Consider the following 16176-nt stretch of genomic DNA (forward strand, 5'->3'; position numbering starts at 1 on the left):
AGTTTTTATAACTTCGAAATGAAGTCAAACAAATCAGTGATAGAAGTTCTATTTTTCAACTTAATAAAAACCCAATATAATTTCACAACTTAAACAGCATATTCAACAATGAAAAGTTCACAGCTTTCCTCCTACAATCAGGAACAAGACAAAGATCCCTACTGTCACTATGTCTATTCAGCACAGTAGAGTCATGCATGACAATGTTTCAGTCAATGTCAACCACACAAGCAACAGTAAGCTATCACAATGCAGTTGGAAAAAACTTTACTGTCAAAAGCTGAGGTAGGCTCCAATGTCTGAGTACAATGTATCACTCATGTATATGTGGTGATACTGGTGTAAACAAACCTGTGCTATCAGAGAAAACTCTAGCCTGACAGTTAAAAACAGCACATACTGCCAGATCACTGTTACTGGCTTATATATTTACTATGTTATATACTATTATTTCCTGTAATAATTTTAAAGAACATTTTATGATTTGGGCATTATATTTCCACAGGCCTGTATACTAAAGGTTTATTGACTGTTAGTAGACTGTAGACCCTTTAGGTAGGTAGGGCACAGTTGATAAAAAATATTATTACAGAGGCACTCCTCCATTCTCTGTCTGCTTGCTGGCTGCCTGCGATGATCAGATTCCCAACACATGTTCCTCCTATGATGTACTGTACCACCAGCAGCGGAAAGCAATGAGGCAGGAAACCATGTATATCTCAAACTGTAGAAATGAGTAAATATAAATCTTGGCTCTTTATGACATTTTCTCAGGTATCTTGTCACAGCAGGGAAAAACAGCACAGAACTTCCTCCTACTTACTAAGCAAACATTTACTGTATTCTAATCCAAGTAGCATTCCCATACACCCCACGTTTACCATTGCTTGATTAGATTAAGAAACCATATACACAACCAGCAAGACAGCTAACGGTAAGGATGCAGTAGCAGCACTCATACCGTGGTACAAGCTTTCTCATTGGACTTAGGAACCACTCAACAAGAGGGAAATCATGCCTGACAATGGAGAGCCTCCCAAAGACCCAGGGCTAGTTAAGTCATGGATCTTGAAGGAGAACCTACATCTGCCACTTTAATAAACTAGCATGATCTCTAGCTACACTCTAATTATTTGTTCCTATGCCTACAGTCCCCATTCCTCATCAAAGAAGAATCTTCCCTTTGCAACAGAGACCACACAAAAAGGAAAAAAAACCCATGAGACCTCAACCCTAGACAAAGAGCCTCAGAGACTAGCTGGGGTGTCACAGGCCTTTGATCTCAGCACTTGGGAGTCAGCGGCAGGTGTATCTCTGTGAGTTTGAGACCAGATCTCGTTGAGTTTGAGGCTAATCTGGTGTACATAGTCAGTGACAGCACAGCCAGAGCTATGTAAAGAAACCCTGTCTCAACCCCCTAGTCATAAACACACACACACACACACACACACACACACACACGTGCGCGCATTCTACAAACAACTAAAAAATACAGAGACAACCAGGAGCAGAGGCGCACGCCTGTAATCTCAGCACTCAGAGAGGCAGAGGCAGGTGAGTTCAATGCCAGCCTGGTCTACAAAGCCAGGGTTATAACACAGAGAAATTCTGTATTAAAAATCAGGAAGGAAGGAGGGGGGGAAAGAGGGAAGGAGGGAAAGGAAGGGAGAGAAAAGAAAGTAAGTCTTCCTCAAGAAAGAGACCCCAAATTGGTTATCCAATATCAAATGGTCAGCCCTAAAGTCATATACACACAAATAACAAATAGGCTAAGAAGGCTGTATTTATATTTATGTAAGAACAATTAGGAAAAAGTACCCATGAATTTGAAAGGGGAAGATTAAATAAGAGGGACTGGAGGGAGAGAATTATGTAATTTAAAAAAATTTAAAACTGATTTTTAAAAAGACTACTTCTATAATGCTCACCACAGCATAATCACCTGTGGTGTACTTCTCAGAGAAAGTTGTACCTATATGGTCATTAAAATTACTTGTACTAAGTCCTAACGAGAGCAATCAGAGAACAGAAAGAAATGAAAAGGATTCATATTGAAATGGAACATCTAGAACTCAGTTATATTTCTATATGCTAACAATAACCTATCAAATTTTCTTCTAAGGCAATCCTATGTGTAATACCTAACATCAAAAAAAAAGAATTATACTAAAAACAACAAAGCTCTGATGAAAGAAACCAGAACTGTAAATAAATGAAAAAAGACATTCCATGTTTCCAGATCAGAAGGAACAGAACTGTTACAATGTTCAAGCCATTCAGTGACCTGTTGATTCAATGTACTATCAAAATTCTGACATTTTTCAAAAGAATAGAAGAAAATAATCCTAACAGAGAATCACAAGAGACTCTGGATCAACAGTAATCTTGAATAAAAAGAACAAAGCTACAGGCCTCACACCATTTAACTTCAAAATATTACTTGCAAGTTCTGATAATGAAAGAATATGGTACTGCTATAACAGACGACTACCAATGCAACAGAACAGACGGCCAGAAATAAATCCACGTATGGATAGTCTATTGATTTCAACAAAGGTACGAAGAACATATCACAAGGAAGAAAGCAGATGTCCCTGGGTAGACAATAGAACTCAAAGCACAAGACTAGATAACTGTGAAAAGAAGCAGAGGAATCCTAGGCAATGGTTTTCTAAAATATGACACCAAAAAGATAGAAAAATACAAAAATAAACCAGTTACATAAAACTATAAAGCTTTGCATAACCAAATAAGCAATAGATAAGAGTTTAAATACAGTTGTCTTGTAAGCCACGTGACTTCTGAGGGAAAAGAGAATAAAGGTCTGCATGCCTATGCTTACTGCAGTATTATTCACAATAGTTAAGATGTAGAATCAACCTGAACTTCCATGAATAAATTAGTCAATAAAGGAAACACAGTATATGTGTACAGTGAAATACCCTTCATTAAAAATGAAAAGAGAACTAATCATTTATAAAGGGACAAACTCAAAGAAGCATTAAGTAAAATAGTAGTTGGCAGGAGCTAGACAGGGTAAGGGAAGTACGAAGATTAAGACGTTGATCCGGGTATCAGCTTTCAGTCTGAAAGGCTCATTGCACAACGTGGACTATGATATACTTAAAGTCTACTTATTTTCCAGCTGTTTTGAGGTATCATAGATTTTATATTTATAAATAAATTCTAAGCCAAGGACATGACACTAAATTTTACTGCATCATAAAACTTTTGAAATGGGAAACATGTTTTTATATTTATGTAGAATGGATTCTAGATTAAGCTAATATATTACAATCTGACTTTTAAACATTTGGAAAACAGAAATCCTAACAATGAAATATGTCTCCAAAGACAAGAATTTGGAGAACTTACCATTTTTGCTGACATCCAGTTCCCTGAGATTAATAAGATTTGCAATGGATGCTGGTAATGTTGTTAAATCATTGTCTGGCAAACTTAGTTTATGTAGAGACTGGCAATTAAAAAGTTGCTAGAGAAAAAAAAGAAGAATTTTTATTATCTTTTACATTTCTTTAGGTATTTTATTATTCTGGGTATGTTACTGTGGATCTGAATAAACCTGAATCACTTAGAATGACCCACACGTCTAACCTAGAAAAACTGCACACAGTGAGAATAAGTATATAAAATACATATGACTACATTTTCTGTTGAAGCTGTCAAAGCATAAGATGGCTATTACATATTATAAGCTCTGGAGCTTGTCTTTCAATCAAACTCATTCCAAAAAAAAATCCATATGGAAGAGCATGCCTTGAAAACTATATAAGTTTTAAGTCTGAGTTCAGTTACTTGTAGTATTACAGTCAGCATCTCTCTTGTACAGGCCTCCTGACTAAGATCCTACTTAGGACTAATCTAGGTTTTCCATATTGTCAGAGATCTAGTCATGGAAAAAGAACAGATTTGTTGGTGTACATAATAATGATGAACAGTAAGTATAACATATGCTACAATCACACTGTAGGTGTGATTCACAACCATGTAACTGGTGACCTTTACTATTTTTCCAGAGCTGTTATAGACCTCTCTACAAAACTACCAAGAATAAACAGGGCATAGTGGCTCAAGCTTATAATTTCCCAGATCTGGGAAGCTGAGGCAGGAGGGCTACAATGAAGTTTGAAGCTAGCCTAGAATACAAAGTGAGATCCTCTCTCAATAAAGTTAAAAAAAATTTTTTTTTCAATGGAAGGGGAAGAGGACCCTCCCTATCAGTGGACTGGGGTAGGGACACAGGAAAAGAGGGAGCGAGGGAGGGGGCTACAGCTGGGATACAAAGTGAATAAATTTTAATAAACAAAAAAATAAATTGAAAAAAATTCACTACCTAGGACAGCAGTAGCTTTAAAATATTTTTAGTACTGGATCATCAGTATTAAATACTGACAGCCTTTAAATACTGTCATCCATAATGCTCACAAACATAAAACCTAAAACAACTATTTCATAAAACAAGGTGCATCTGCAACATACTTTATTATCTGTTATAATACAATTAGGGTTGCTGGATTAAAGACAGGCTTTCCAATTAAATTTGAATTTCAGATAAACAAATTTTTAGTGTAAGTGTATCATACATACTTACACTAATTATTTCTTGTTCATCAGAAATTCTTGTATCCAGTAATTTCATTTTATTTTCTAAATCTCACAGTCCAAATTCCAGTTTATTTTTCAGGATTCTGAAAACATACATTACATCGTTCGCTGGTGGCTGTGGTTGGTTGGTTTTGAAAACAAGGTCTTACTATACATATGGATCAGGCCATGACAGAACTCACTGTGTAGGTCGACAGTCTTGAACTGGAGAACTTCCCTTAGGGACCATCATGCCCAACTCTAACCTGTTTTTTAAGCCACCAATTTCAAGTCTCCATTTACAGCTTCAAAGGGCACATATGGTACATACCAACAAGCCTTAGAAGGCAAGGGCAGTCAGATCTCTGAGAGTTGCGAACACCTAGTCTACACGGTGAGGCCCTGTCTTGAAACAAGAAAGCAAACTGCCATTTGGATGGTTATAGACCCTAACAAGTAATTTAAAGCTGCTGCACCTCTTTCATAAAATAGGAAAATGCAGATAATAACAGAAAAGAGCATAGTTAAAAAATAAAGTGGCAATCTGAGAAAGCACTTCAGAGCAGCAGTCTTTCCCTGGCAGTTGTCACTAGATTTCAGAGATGCATATTCTACAAATCAATTCCATACAAAATGGAAGCAAGCAGATTCCCACTTCTAAAAAAATTAGAAAACCATAAAAGCATGATGTGGTAATTGAAATGACAATTAGCCCCAATTATAACAATGCATATAAAAGGCTTACAGAAATTACAGTAAGACAGTAAAAGTTCAATTTTCTTTGTCTAGCTAAATCTAATGACTCCAGAAGTTGTATATACTTATTAAATGGTTTTAATATGCGATAAGTAAAAATAAAATTATATACTTAACACAAGTACTTAAGCAACGTAAACAAAGGCTTTAAAATGTGTACCATTCTGAACTGTGCTTGCAGAAAGACTACAGCAATACATGGAAGCACACAACACAACAAGGTAAGAATGCAAGCTTCTATGCACAGACATTACCTAATAGAATTGACAGTGTCAGCATACCTTTGGAAGCTCTTCAATCTGATTAGCATCTAAATAGAGCTCCTCTAAAGTTTTTTCAAAGGTGAAAATCTCTTTGGGAACTTGTTCCAAGCTGCAATGAGAATAATCTAGAGTAGTGACGGTCTCCTCTTCCCCTCGTAGACAGCGACATGGTACCAACCGCACAAACAAACTTCGTTTTGTAGTCATTTTTAAATGCTGTAGCATGTAGATAAAAACAAATCAAAATGTATATAACAAACAACTTTTCCAACAAATTACCATCCATGTAACACAACTCAACAAGCCACAGACAAACAATAACTCCCCACCAACCAACACACTCAACAGAGCCTATTAATATCTTTATTAATATAACTCTGGACTTTAAATTAAACTCAAGCATTCCAGTATTATCACAAAACAATCCAAAGTAACCAATTATATGTTTTTTACAAAACCATGGTTTGTGAAGTCTGCTTAGCTCTCAAAAACAACGATAAAAGATTTCTCTCTATCTTCTGGCTCTGAGAGTTCTGTCTCTTAGTTAAGAACTCAACTGTGTACATTTCTGAATAGGAAATGCCTGCACAGACTTTCAGGTCTTTTGCACCATCTACCAGCGATCAACCACCACTTAACTTCCCTGTGATTCTCCTACATGAAAATTTCCATCTACTCCAAGTAGAATTTTGTTCCAATCAAATAGCAGCGTATAGTTTCTGAAAGAGCTTTCAAGTCCTAAATGTTTAAAATTACATGTGAGTAAACTCACTTAAAATAGTCTTCCAGTTGACAGAGAGAAAAGGCCAGCTTTGAATTAATAAAAGTTCACAAGGCCCAATTTTATTAACAATTCGAGTACAAATTTCAACTAGGTTAAGATTAAAAACTAGGAGAGAAATTATTTAAGAAAATGAGAATGACTGCCAACTGGTTAGTAATTCTTTGTACATAAATAAATTTTTCCTTTGGCACAGAAACAATACTTTAACCAGCATCATGTTCAAGTTAAAGTCAGTAAGACCTCAGGGACAAAATGTAAGAAAGTATCAAAAACTCAGTAAGAAAGACAAAAACCTTCAATAAAATATTTTAATGGCTGAAAAAATTTCTATTTATGAACAAAATGTCAAAGTTTAAATAAAGACACAATCACGTTTATATTTTCCTTGCCTCAGAATCCAATATGGATGGCCCTGCAAGGCACTAAAGGTTCTACTTCCCGTTTTATGATACTTGAATCTGTGACCACAGACAGGTAAAGTACTCCCCAGTGCAATTGTTTCTACTCTGACTTCACTCAATCATCAGGCACTCTTTGGATAACGTTTGCAATTATTTTCTTTGACTTCATCACAGTTTTCTAGAGAATGTCCTATTGCTTCCATAGTGAAACACAGTTTCCTAACTGGAAGCAACAGCCAGAAATTAAAGGCAGATCTTTAACATGGTGGTTGGTGTTTCTGTTTTAGAACTACATAGACTCATCAAGTAGACGCTGAACTAGATCCTCAAACCCCATTATCAATAGGTCCATTTACACACTAAAGATTTAATAAACAAATACACAGACCTAGTAGTTCAAGCATCAGATGTTTTCATCTGAGGCTGAAGGTAGCATGCAATTATGCAAGGCTGGCCCTTGTTTACAACCCCAGAATCATACACTCAGAAAGTTCCCATCTAAATCATTGTCTAGCAAAAAAACATACCAAAAAAAACAAACAAAAATATACTGATTTCTTACTAACAATTCTTTATTTACAGAAATGCACATTTTACCAACAGGAATAAAAAGTTCATTCAATAAGGAATTTAACTGTTAAAAAGGGATTAAGCTTACAGTTATATACTAATGATATAAAATTTAAAATCTCCAAAATAGATATAAAATCTCTCATTTAAATTGATATTGAATTAGGCTATCCAAAACCTGCTACCTGCTCTGTCCAGTATGGTAGCCAGTAGATACACAAGCTTTAATATTAAGGTTAAATCAAATAAAATATAAAATGTCATTTCCTCCCTACTAGGGATACCAAAGTGGATCAAACAGTTACAGATCATTTCTATCATTGCAGAAAGTTCAACTGCACAGAACTACTTTAGTGATTCAAACTATGACTCTCACACACAATGTATTAACAAACATATCTGGACATATAATTTGAGAGTGTGTAAGAACCCGGATGATGTGCCTTTAAAAAAACCCCATTTCCAAGAAACCATTCCAGATTTAGAAATATAATGAATGGCATAAAAAGTTATTACTCAATAATGTATCTAATCTGAAAAATAGTGTGTTTATTTTGGATACGATGTAGGTAATTTATAGAGTAAAGTAATATTAAATTGAAAGTCTCCAGAATTTTTCCTCATAAAACAAATAAATACAAAATTATAACAGGACAATTAATTCAGAAAAGGAAGATCAAATGTGTGCTTTGCTCTAGGAAGCTACATAAGAGTATACATTCAAAGGAAAACTTTTGTGGATGAAAGCTACAAAGAAAGCAATTCAAACATCAGATAAAATTCAGATTTTTTTTTTCTTTCTATTTTGTTTTGTTTGAGACAAAGTCTCAAGCTGCCCCAGGCTGGCCTCCGGGAATCAAGCAAGCCTCCTGCTCTGCCTCAGAAGTTAGGACCACAAGCATGTGCCATCATGCCAGATTATTAGTCCTCAAATTAAAATGAGTGGACACAGAGCCAATACAAAAATAGACCTGAATGCTACCTAGGTCTGTAGATAAAACAGTATGGAATGAAAGCTGCCAACTGATTTAAAAGAAAAACTAAAGGAACCTTAATCCTTGAGAGGAGGGAACACACCATACTATAAAGAGAAAGTAAGACCTAAAGCAAGGTCCTCCCATTCATAATAATACAAGATGACAACCAAGCTAGTCTGAATAGAAAGTGATGGACTGCTAGTTTTAACAAAAGCCACTATATAAACCAGAGGTGACAATGAAGTTAAGAACCTTCTCATCATAATGGAAGAAAAGTGGTCAACCCAGAAAAGAAACAAAATGAACTGAAAACTTTCTAAGAAAAATCAAATCTAGCTAAGCATGGTGGTCCATGCCTTTAATCGAAGCAGGCAGATCTCTCTGAGCTTCAGGCCAGACTAGTCTACATAGTGAGTTTCAGGCAAGCCAGGGCTGAATGAGTGAAACAAATCAATCAATCAATCAAACAAACAAACAAACCATCAATTAAATCTACTTACCACTGAGTTGAATTTACAGCCCTGATGTTTCTTAATTGAGCCAACATTCTATGAAATGCAGAAAAAAAAACCAAAATTAACAAAATATATCTTCATAACATTTCTCCTAATTTCTAATTTACAATGAAAGCATTTACAGTCTTCATTTATTCTTCCTGTTATGCTTTTTTAAAAGGTTTTTAAAATGTGTACGTATATGTGTGCCACATGTATACACATGCCTGTAGACACCAAAGGAGGGCATCAGATACCAAGAGCTGGAATTACAGGCAGTTCTGAGTCACCCAATGTGGGTGCTGAAAACTGAATTCACATCCTCTAGAACAACACTAAGCACTCTTTGCATTGAGCCATCTCTGTCCCCAGTTGTTCATAATCCAACTTCAACAACGTTTTGTCCTGCCATTTCACTTAAAACTATCCACACATCCTAGTTCTGTCACTATGCCTGGGCAAAGTCTCCTTTGCTTGTTGATCCTCTTAACGATTCTTTATTATCACTTATTATAATTTATTCACTCTGTAGCCCAGCTGTGGCTCCTTCCCTAGGCTCTTCTCAATTCCACCCTCCCTCCCTCTTCTCACCCTATGCCCTTTAGCAAGTCCACCGATAGGGGAGGTCCTCCTCCCTGTTGTATCTGACCCTAGCCTATTAGGTCTCATCAGGACTGGCTGCATTGTCTTCCTCTGTAGCCTGGTAAGGCTGCACCAACCAGGGGGAGGTGATCAAAGAGCCAGCCACTGAGTTCATGCCAGAGACAGCCCCTGCTCTCCTTTCTAAGGAGTCCACTTGGTGACTGAGTCTGTGGGCTACATCTGAGCTGGGGTTTTAGGTCCTCTCCATGCATGGCCCTTGGTTGGGGTATCATTCTCTTCAGGGTTCAGTTTTCTTTGGCTCTGCTTGTCTCCTTTTGGAACTCCTGACCCCTCCAACCAACCACTTAACACAAAATTTATTCCTCTTTTACATATACTCATACCTACCCCAAATGAGTGCTCAATTTCAATCTTTGAAGTATTATCTATTTTTCAAATACTAAGTACTCATGAACTAGAAGAGCTGATTTTTCAAGTTTTGACCATACATAATGAAATAAATGTTTGGAGACAGATACATTTAACCTGACAAGTTTATACAGTCTATCTATGTCAGATTATTATTATTTCATTAACATGTACAATTGTATGTTTTTATGTACCAGTCAAAAGACATTTAATTGAAATTTTCAAACCTAAATAAATGCAATATTAAGTCTGATAAGTGAATATATTCTTTGTTTGGGTTCCAACTTGTCCCCCAAATTGGCTGAAGCTAGGACATGATTAGGATAGGTATTTGAGCAATTAGCTGGAGGAGCAAGAATATTAATAGAGGAAATCCCAATATGAGGAATGATGTAAAAAAAAAGTCTTCCATATGATGAACAGGAGCTTCTTCTCCTTAACCCTGCTGAGAAGAACACAAAAGGCTACTCAGAACTCTCTACCTACAGGATAAATGGGGAGCTTTTTATCCACTGCCCCTCTCAGTGGGAGCCAGGAGCAGAGCTGCTTCCATGGGCACTAACTCTTCCTTACTACCACCACCTTGCTTTCTATCTAGAAGGCCTCCCACAGCTAAGAAGTCATTGAGGTCAAAAAAGGAAGACTGATTGAGACCATAAGTCCAGTCTCAGGTGAGCCCGAGTTTCCACAGTACCAATTTTTATGACTGAGACTAAAAATGAAAGGTAAGCTAGGAGAACACACTGTAGTTCATAAGCAATGCCAACTAAACTAAAGTGAGTCATTGTCCAAACTCAAACTTGCATATCTAACTCTCTAACAAATAGCTCCATTTAATAAAGGGACTAAAATGATTAAGAGTACTAAGAATAGGCTTAGATGTTCAGGAGACAGAGGCGGGAAGAACTCAAGTTCAAGACCTGCCTGGACTACAAAACAAGTATGGGGTCAAGATAGAAGTTAGTAGTACCGTCTAAAGCAAAAATTTAAAGATCCAGGGCCATCACTTAGAGCACTTGCCCAGCATGTGTGAAGCCCTACATTCAATTCCCAGTGCGGCTGGAAAGAGAAGAGAGGAGAAAGGGAATGAAAGAGAAGCAAGAAAAGAGGAAAGAAAAAAACCTAATGAACGGTTACGGTTTAGATGAGAGTATAAGCACTCAGACTAGAAGGGGGTTCTGAAGAGAGGTCAGGAGGTAAAAGCACCTGCTGCAAAAGCATGAGGACCTGAGTTTCAATTCTAGCATCCATGTAAAGGGCCAGGTGGCCATATACACTTTAACCCTAGTGCTGTGGGAGACGGAAACAGGAGGATCACTGAAGTTTGCTGGCCACCACCTCCCTCCAAGCTCAGTTAAAGACCTGTCTCAAGTAAATAAGGCAAAGCAATAGAGCAGAACACCCAACATCTTCTTCTGGTCTCATGAATAACCCTCCCTCCCCAATCCACCCACACAAGGACACACAGCATGCTCACAAACATTAGAGAGAGAGAAATAGGAGAGGGTGCTAGGAATGTAAATAAGGAGTAGAATGCTTACTCCTGCGCACACATACACAAACACGCACATGCACACACACACGCAAATACTTTTGAGGGGTATGTATGTGTGTGCAAGTAGTGGTAGCATAAACCTCATGTACCTGTAACCCCAGGAAGGCCAAAGCAGGAAAAATTTGAGTTTGAGCCAGCTTAGGATACCTTGCAAGTTCAAAAGACAATTTCTCAGAAGACTCAAAGACACAAAACCTACCAGCAGAAATGAGAATGGGCATTTAATAGTACAGATAAGCTTAAAATTGCTAAATTCAAATAGTGGTTATATTTTAAAACATGCAGAGCTTTTTATAAGAATGTTATAAAATTACATTTCATTTTCAAATTCATTATTATAAGTTTAATATAACTTTAAAACTGGTATCTAGCATAAATTAACTATTTTAACCATGCAGACTCAAGAATACTTCAAAAGCGTCTGAGGCAGGAGATGGCAAGCTCAATGTCAACCAGATTATTCACAGACACCTTGTATTTAAAAACAAAACAACAACAACAACTTCCAAAAGTATCATTTGAGTCTGGATGTTCAAAGCTACCCTGAGCAATATAGGAAGAACATATAGTTTTCATTACTTGTTTTTATATTTTAAAGCCTACATTATGAAAGAACAGTAAAGTATAACCAAAGAGTGCCAAGATAAATAAAAAAAACTATTACCTATGGATCACAAAATCAAATAAAAAAAAAGAGCTTTGTCCCTAAATATCAAGTAACATATAAGCAAAAAACCAACATTCATTCTTGACAAAAAATTTTAGTAAATCAGAAACAGAACTATTTCCTCAGTTAAAAAAAAAAAAAAAACTAACAAAGCCATCAATGTCACTTCCAAGAATAAAACAACAGAAACACTGAATAATTTAAAAGATTATTACTAGAAGCTAAAAAAAACACCCCACAGAACTAGAGATATATTTAATAGTGGATTTGTATCTATATTTTAAAGAACTCTTAAAATTCAACAAGAAATCACAACATGGGCAGAGAGGCAGCTCTACGAATAAAGTGCTTGTCCAGCATAAGGCTAGGGTTTAATCCTCAACACAACATAAGCTGAACATAGTCACACAGACCTATGATCCCAGCATTCGGAAATAAAAGTAGGTAGATTAGAAATTCAAAATAATCCTTGGCTATACAAGGATACCAACAAGTAGTTAGAACTCCAGTCTCAAAAATAAATTATCTGGACACATTTTTCTCCAAAGGCAAACAAAAACCCAAAGCACATAAAGATGCCTTAATCATTAGGAAAAATACAAATCAAAACACCCAGAAACTCAACATTATCCCAGTAAAGGAATTACCATCAAGACAGAAATAAATGTTAAGGAGGATGTGGAGAAACTAGAAATCTTATATATTACTGACAGAAATTTAAAAATAGTACAGCCAGTTTGGAAAACACTTAGCAGAGCCAAAACATTAAACACAGTTACTGCCAGGCATGATGGTGGCACACCTTTATTCTCAGTACTCAGGAGGCAGAAGCAAGTAGATCTCTTCTAGCTCAAGGCCAGCCTGGTCTACATAGTAAGTTCCAGTACTGCCAGGGCTACACAGAGAAACATTTTGAAAAACCAAAAGCACAGTTACTACAGAAGGGCTAAAAACAAAGACTCTCCAAAAAAAATTCTGTAGTATAGCAGCATTATACTGTGAGCAAAATGTTGAAGCAGACCAAAGACATTAATTAGCAAAGATAAACAACAACAACAAAAAAAGTCATCATAAACCCATAACATGCCTCTATGCAAATACTAAGGCAGAGTATGCGGCTTGGCAAGTAGGTATGTATAACAAGCAGCCTGCCCAATAAAACAGCCCTGTGCTCAAGGCTGTTCTCCCATCTGAACGGTGTTTCCCCACATCAAGTGTAGAACCAGGAAGGAGTAACACTGCTACAGACCAAGTAGTTAATCGTCTTTCCTCCTCATATGTTAAGACTGAAGACAGTATCCATGGAAGGAGCTGCACAGAATCAGAAAGCTCTCATTGAAGAAAAATATAGACAGAGATGCTCCTGAATTCCTGATCACGTTCTAATTATTTATTCTAATTTCTGAAACTAACCACATTCTAGCTTTTAAATGCCCACATGACCAATTACATCCTTCAGATAATACCATTTTTCTAGTTTGTTTATTTCATATAAAGGGTCAGTCATATTGATACTTTATACTAAAGCTTCTGAATTTCAAATTTAGAAAAAAATTCAAATACATGAAAAAGTTCTAATATATTCTCAATTACTTTGTAAACCACTGTCTCTATCCTCCCATGCACATTGAAACACAATATCTTAAGTTTTGTACCAGAACCTATGTAAATGCCAAGTGCATATAGCAGCCAGCTTGTAAATTCAGTGCCCAGAAGGTACATGCCGGCTATTCCTGGAGCAAACTGCTTATCTAGACAAGCCTTATTGTTAAGTTCAATGAACTGTAAAATGACCAAGTTAAAAGTAGACTTGCATACCGTGGGCCTCTACGCACACATGTGCCTATAAACATGCACACATTCCACACAAATAAACATGTAGAAATGAGTAGAGGAGTTAGAGAGCTGGCCCAGCAGTTGAAGAGTGCTTGCTTGAAATCCTGAGAACCAGAGCTTTTACCACCTAACCCTATCAAGCTGGGTGTTCCCTGAATGTCTATAGCTCTGGCAGTGCAAACAAAAAAACAGGAGAATTACTTGGATTTTTGGCTTCCATTTTAGCCTAAAAAATATGAACTCTAGGTTCAAGGAGGGACCCTGCTTCAAATAAACGGGCAGAGAGTGACTGAAAACATTAAAAAAAAAAAAAAAAGATGGCGAAGATGGGTGTGGTGTAATCCCACCACTCAAGAGAGGCAGAGGCAGGAGGATCTCTGTAAATGTATGAAACCGTACATACCTGGACACACATATACATGTGTGATCACAAACATCAGAACTGTTTTATGCTGTCCTTTACTGAATCACATTAATTGAATTGTATTTTTACAATCTTCTTAAATAGGGTATTTTTAATCTTTAGTATTTTCTTTCTCCTTTCACTATCTCTCTCTCTCTGAGTTGTGTATGTGTGTGTGCTTAAGAGTACATGCAATGTATACCTGTGGAAGTCAAAGAGTAACTTTCAAGAGCTGGTTCTCTCCTTCCACCACGGGTTCTAGGAATCAAACTAGGAACCATCAGGTTTGCATAGTAAGTGCTTTTACCTGCTGAGTCATCTTACTGGCTCTGAAATAGTTTTCTTATATGCACTAACTGTAACTACTAGAAAACTTTATTAACTGAGTAATATTAACATAGACATCTCTGAAGTAGGAATCAATAGAATAAATGGAAGTTACCACCTTTCTACAGCTTAATTAGGAGCTTTAAAAATATTTTCTTTAAATTCTTAAGAGAAAAAACAGATTATGCTACTTTAAAAGTGAATAATGTTTATGTAAAATTGTATTTAGTAACAAAATTCAAAGCAGGTATATCTGATTTTATTCATAAATAATGTGCATTTTTTGGTGGAACTCTTTTTTAAAAGATAAACAGTTGTAGAGCAAATAAGAGATCTCTTATGATTCAAGTAGTAACAATTTTGCCAATTCAGTACTGTTTATCTTTCAATCTCAGTATGATTTTTTTGAAGAAAATTGTAGACTTTGATAAAAATTTTTAAAATTTTTCTCAAATTTTTAAAAACATTAGAGAGTAGAGCTCAAGAGTAAAGTGCTTACCTGGAATACATGAGCCCCCAGTTAAATCAACTAATATAAATTTGTAAAATATGGGGGAAATAACTCAAAGTATTAGATCTAAAACTGTGAGCATGAAACACCTTTACTTATAAAGTACACAATAGAAACACACAAGCACAGCTATGAACTGTATTTTAGTGTCTGGAGCTTTACAAAGGGGCATGACTTTTTTTTTCTAGTAGCTTAATTTCTCCATTCTCCATGCACGAGTCTACAAGTAGTAATTAACTCAGAAAACAGGATTTATGCTCTAATCAAATTTTATAGAAATAAAGACAAATGAGAACGTCACTGATTTCTCATTTAAATGAAAAAAAAATCAGTTCATTTTGGATATACCATATGTTTACAAAATAACTGCTCTTCTATCCAAAGAATTTGAAAATAAAAGTGTCATGTCTCAGAACTTTAGCAATTATGATGGCATTTCATTAAGGTATTACTTCAAATATGTGTAACATATAAGCTGTCTTTCTTGGCTTTACAACTCCTTTCTGGTCAAATGGTAGATCATTAGTTTTCTGCAACACAATAAAAAACTGACACTCAAAGAGACCTCACCACTGATCTATCTGCATTACCTCTCCTGATACTAGCAAATCCAGAGTAGCAAATTGCTAGTTGCTCTCAATAACGACACGTTCCTTGGCTCAGTGGTTAAAGAGCACTTGCCAAGCTCTTCAGAGGACCAGATTTTAGTTCCCAGCAAGTGTTATCTGGTGGCTCACAACCCCAGCTCCAAGGACTCTGACAACCTCTTCTGAACCCTAGGGGCATTTGCACTAACCGGTGTGCATCACCAGTGGCCCTCAACCTGTGGATGGTGCATCCCCTTTAAAGTTGTACAACCCTTTCACAGGGATCACATAAGACCACTTGAAAACACAGATATTTACATTATGATTCATAACAGTATGAAAATTACACTTATGAAGCAGCAACAAAAATAATTTTATGGTTGAGGGTCAGCACAACAAGAGGAACTGTATTAAACACTCACAGCATTG

General features: G+C 36.3%; 1 protein-coding gene across 8 annotated transcripts in view; it reads right to left on the reverse strand.

The window, feature by feature from the left end:
* Nucleotides 1–16176, reverse strand: part of Erbin (erbb2 interacting protein) — a 101926-nt gene that overhangs the window by 67691 nt on the left and 18059 nt on the right. For 7 of the 8 annotated variants that reach the window (XM_060385671.1, XM_060385668.1, XM_060385675.1 and 4 more), the window contains exons 2-4: nucleotides 8857–8904; nucleotides 5643–5840; nucleotides 3376–3493 (exon numbers count right to left, since the gene is read on the reverse strand). In XM_060385671.1, coding sequence (XP_060241654.1) covers nucleotides 3376–3493; nucleotides 5643–5831 — 307 coding nt within the window. In that variant the 5' untranslated portion in view covers nucleotides 5832–5840; nucleotides 8857–8904. Of the gene's footprint in view, nucleotides 1–3375; nucleotides 3494–4612; nucleotides 5276–5642; nucleotides 5841–8856; nucleotides 8905–16176 lie in introns of those variants that run through there. The other variant, XM_060385670.1, reaches the window with a different exon arrangement.

Source organism: Meriones unguiculatus, chromosome 6 (genome assembly GCF_030254825.1).
Source record: "Meriones unguiculatus strain TT.TT164.6M chromosome 6, Bangor_MerUng_6.1, whole genome shotgun sequence".
NCBI classification, from domain to species: Eukaryota; Metazoa; Chordata; class Mammalia; order Rodentia; family Muridae; genus Meriones; species Meriones unguiculatus.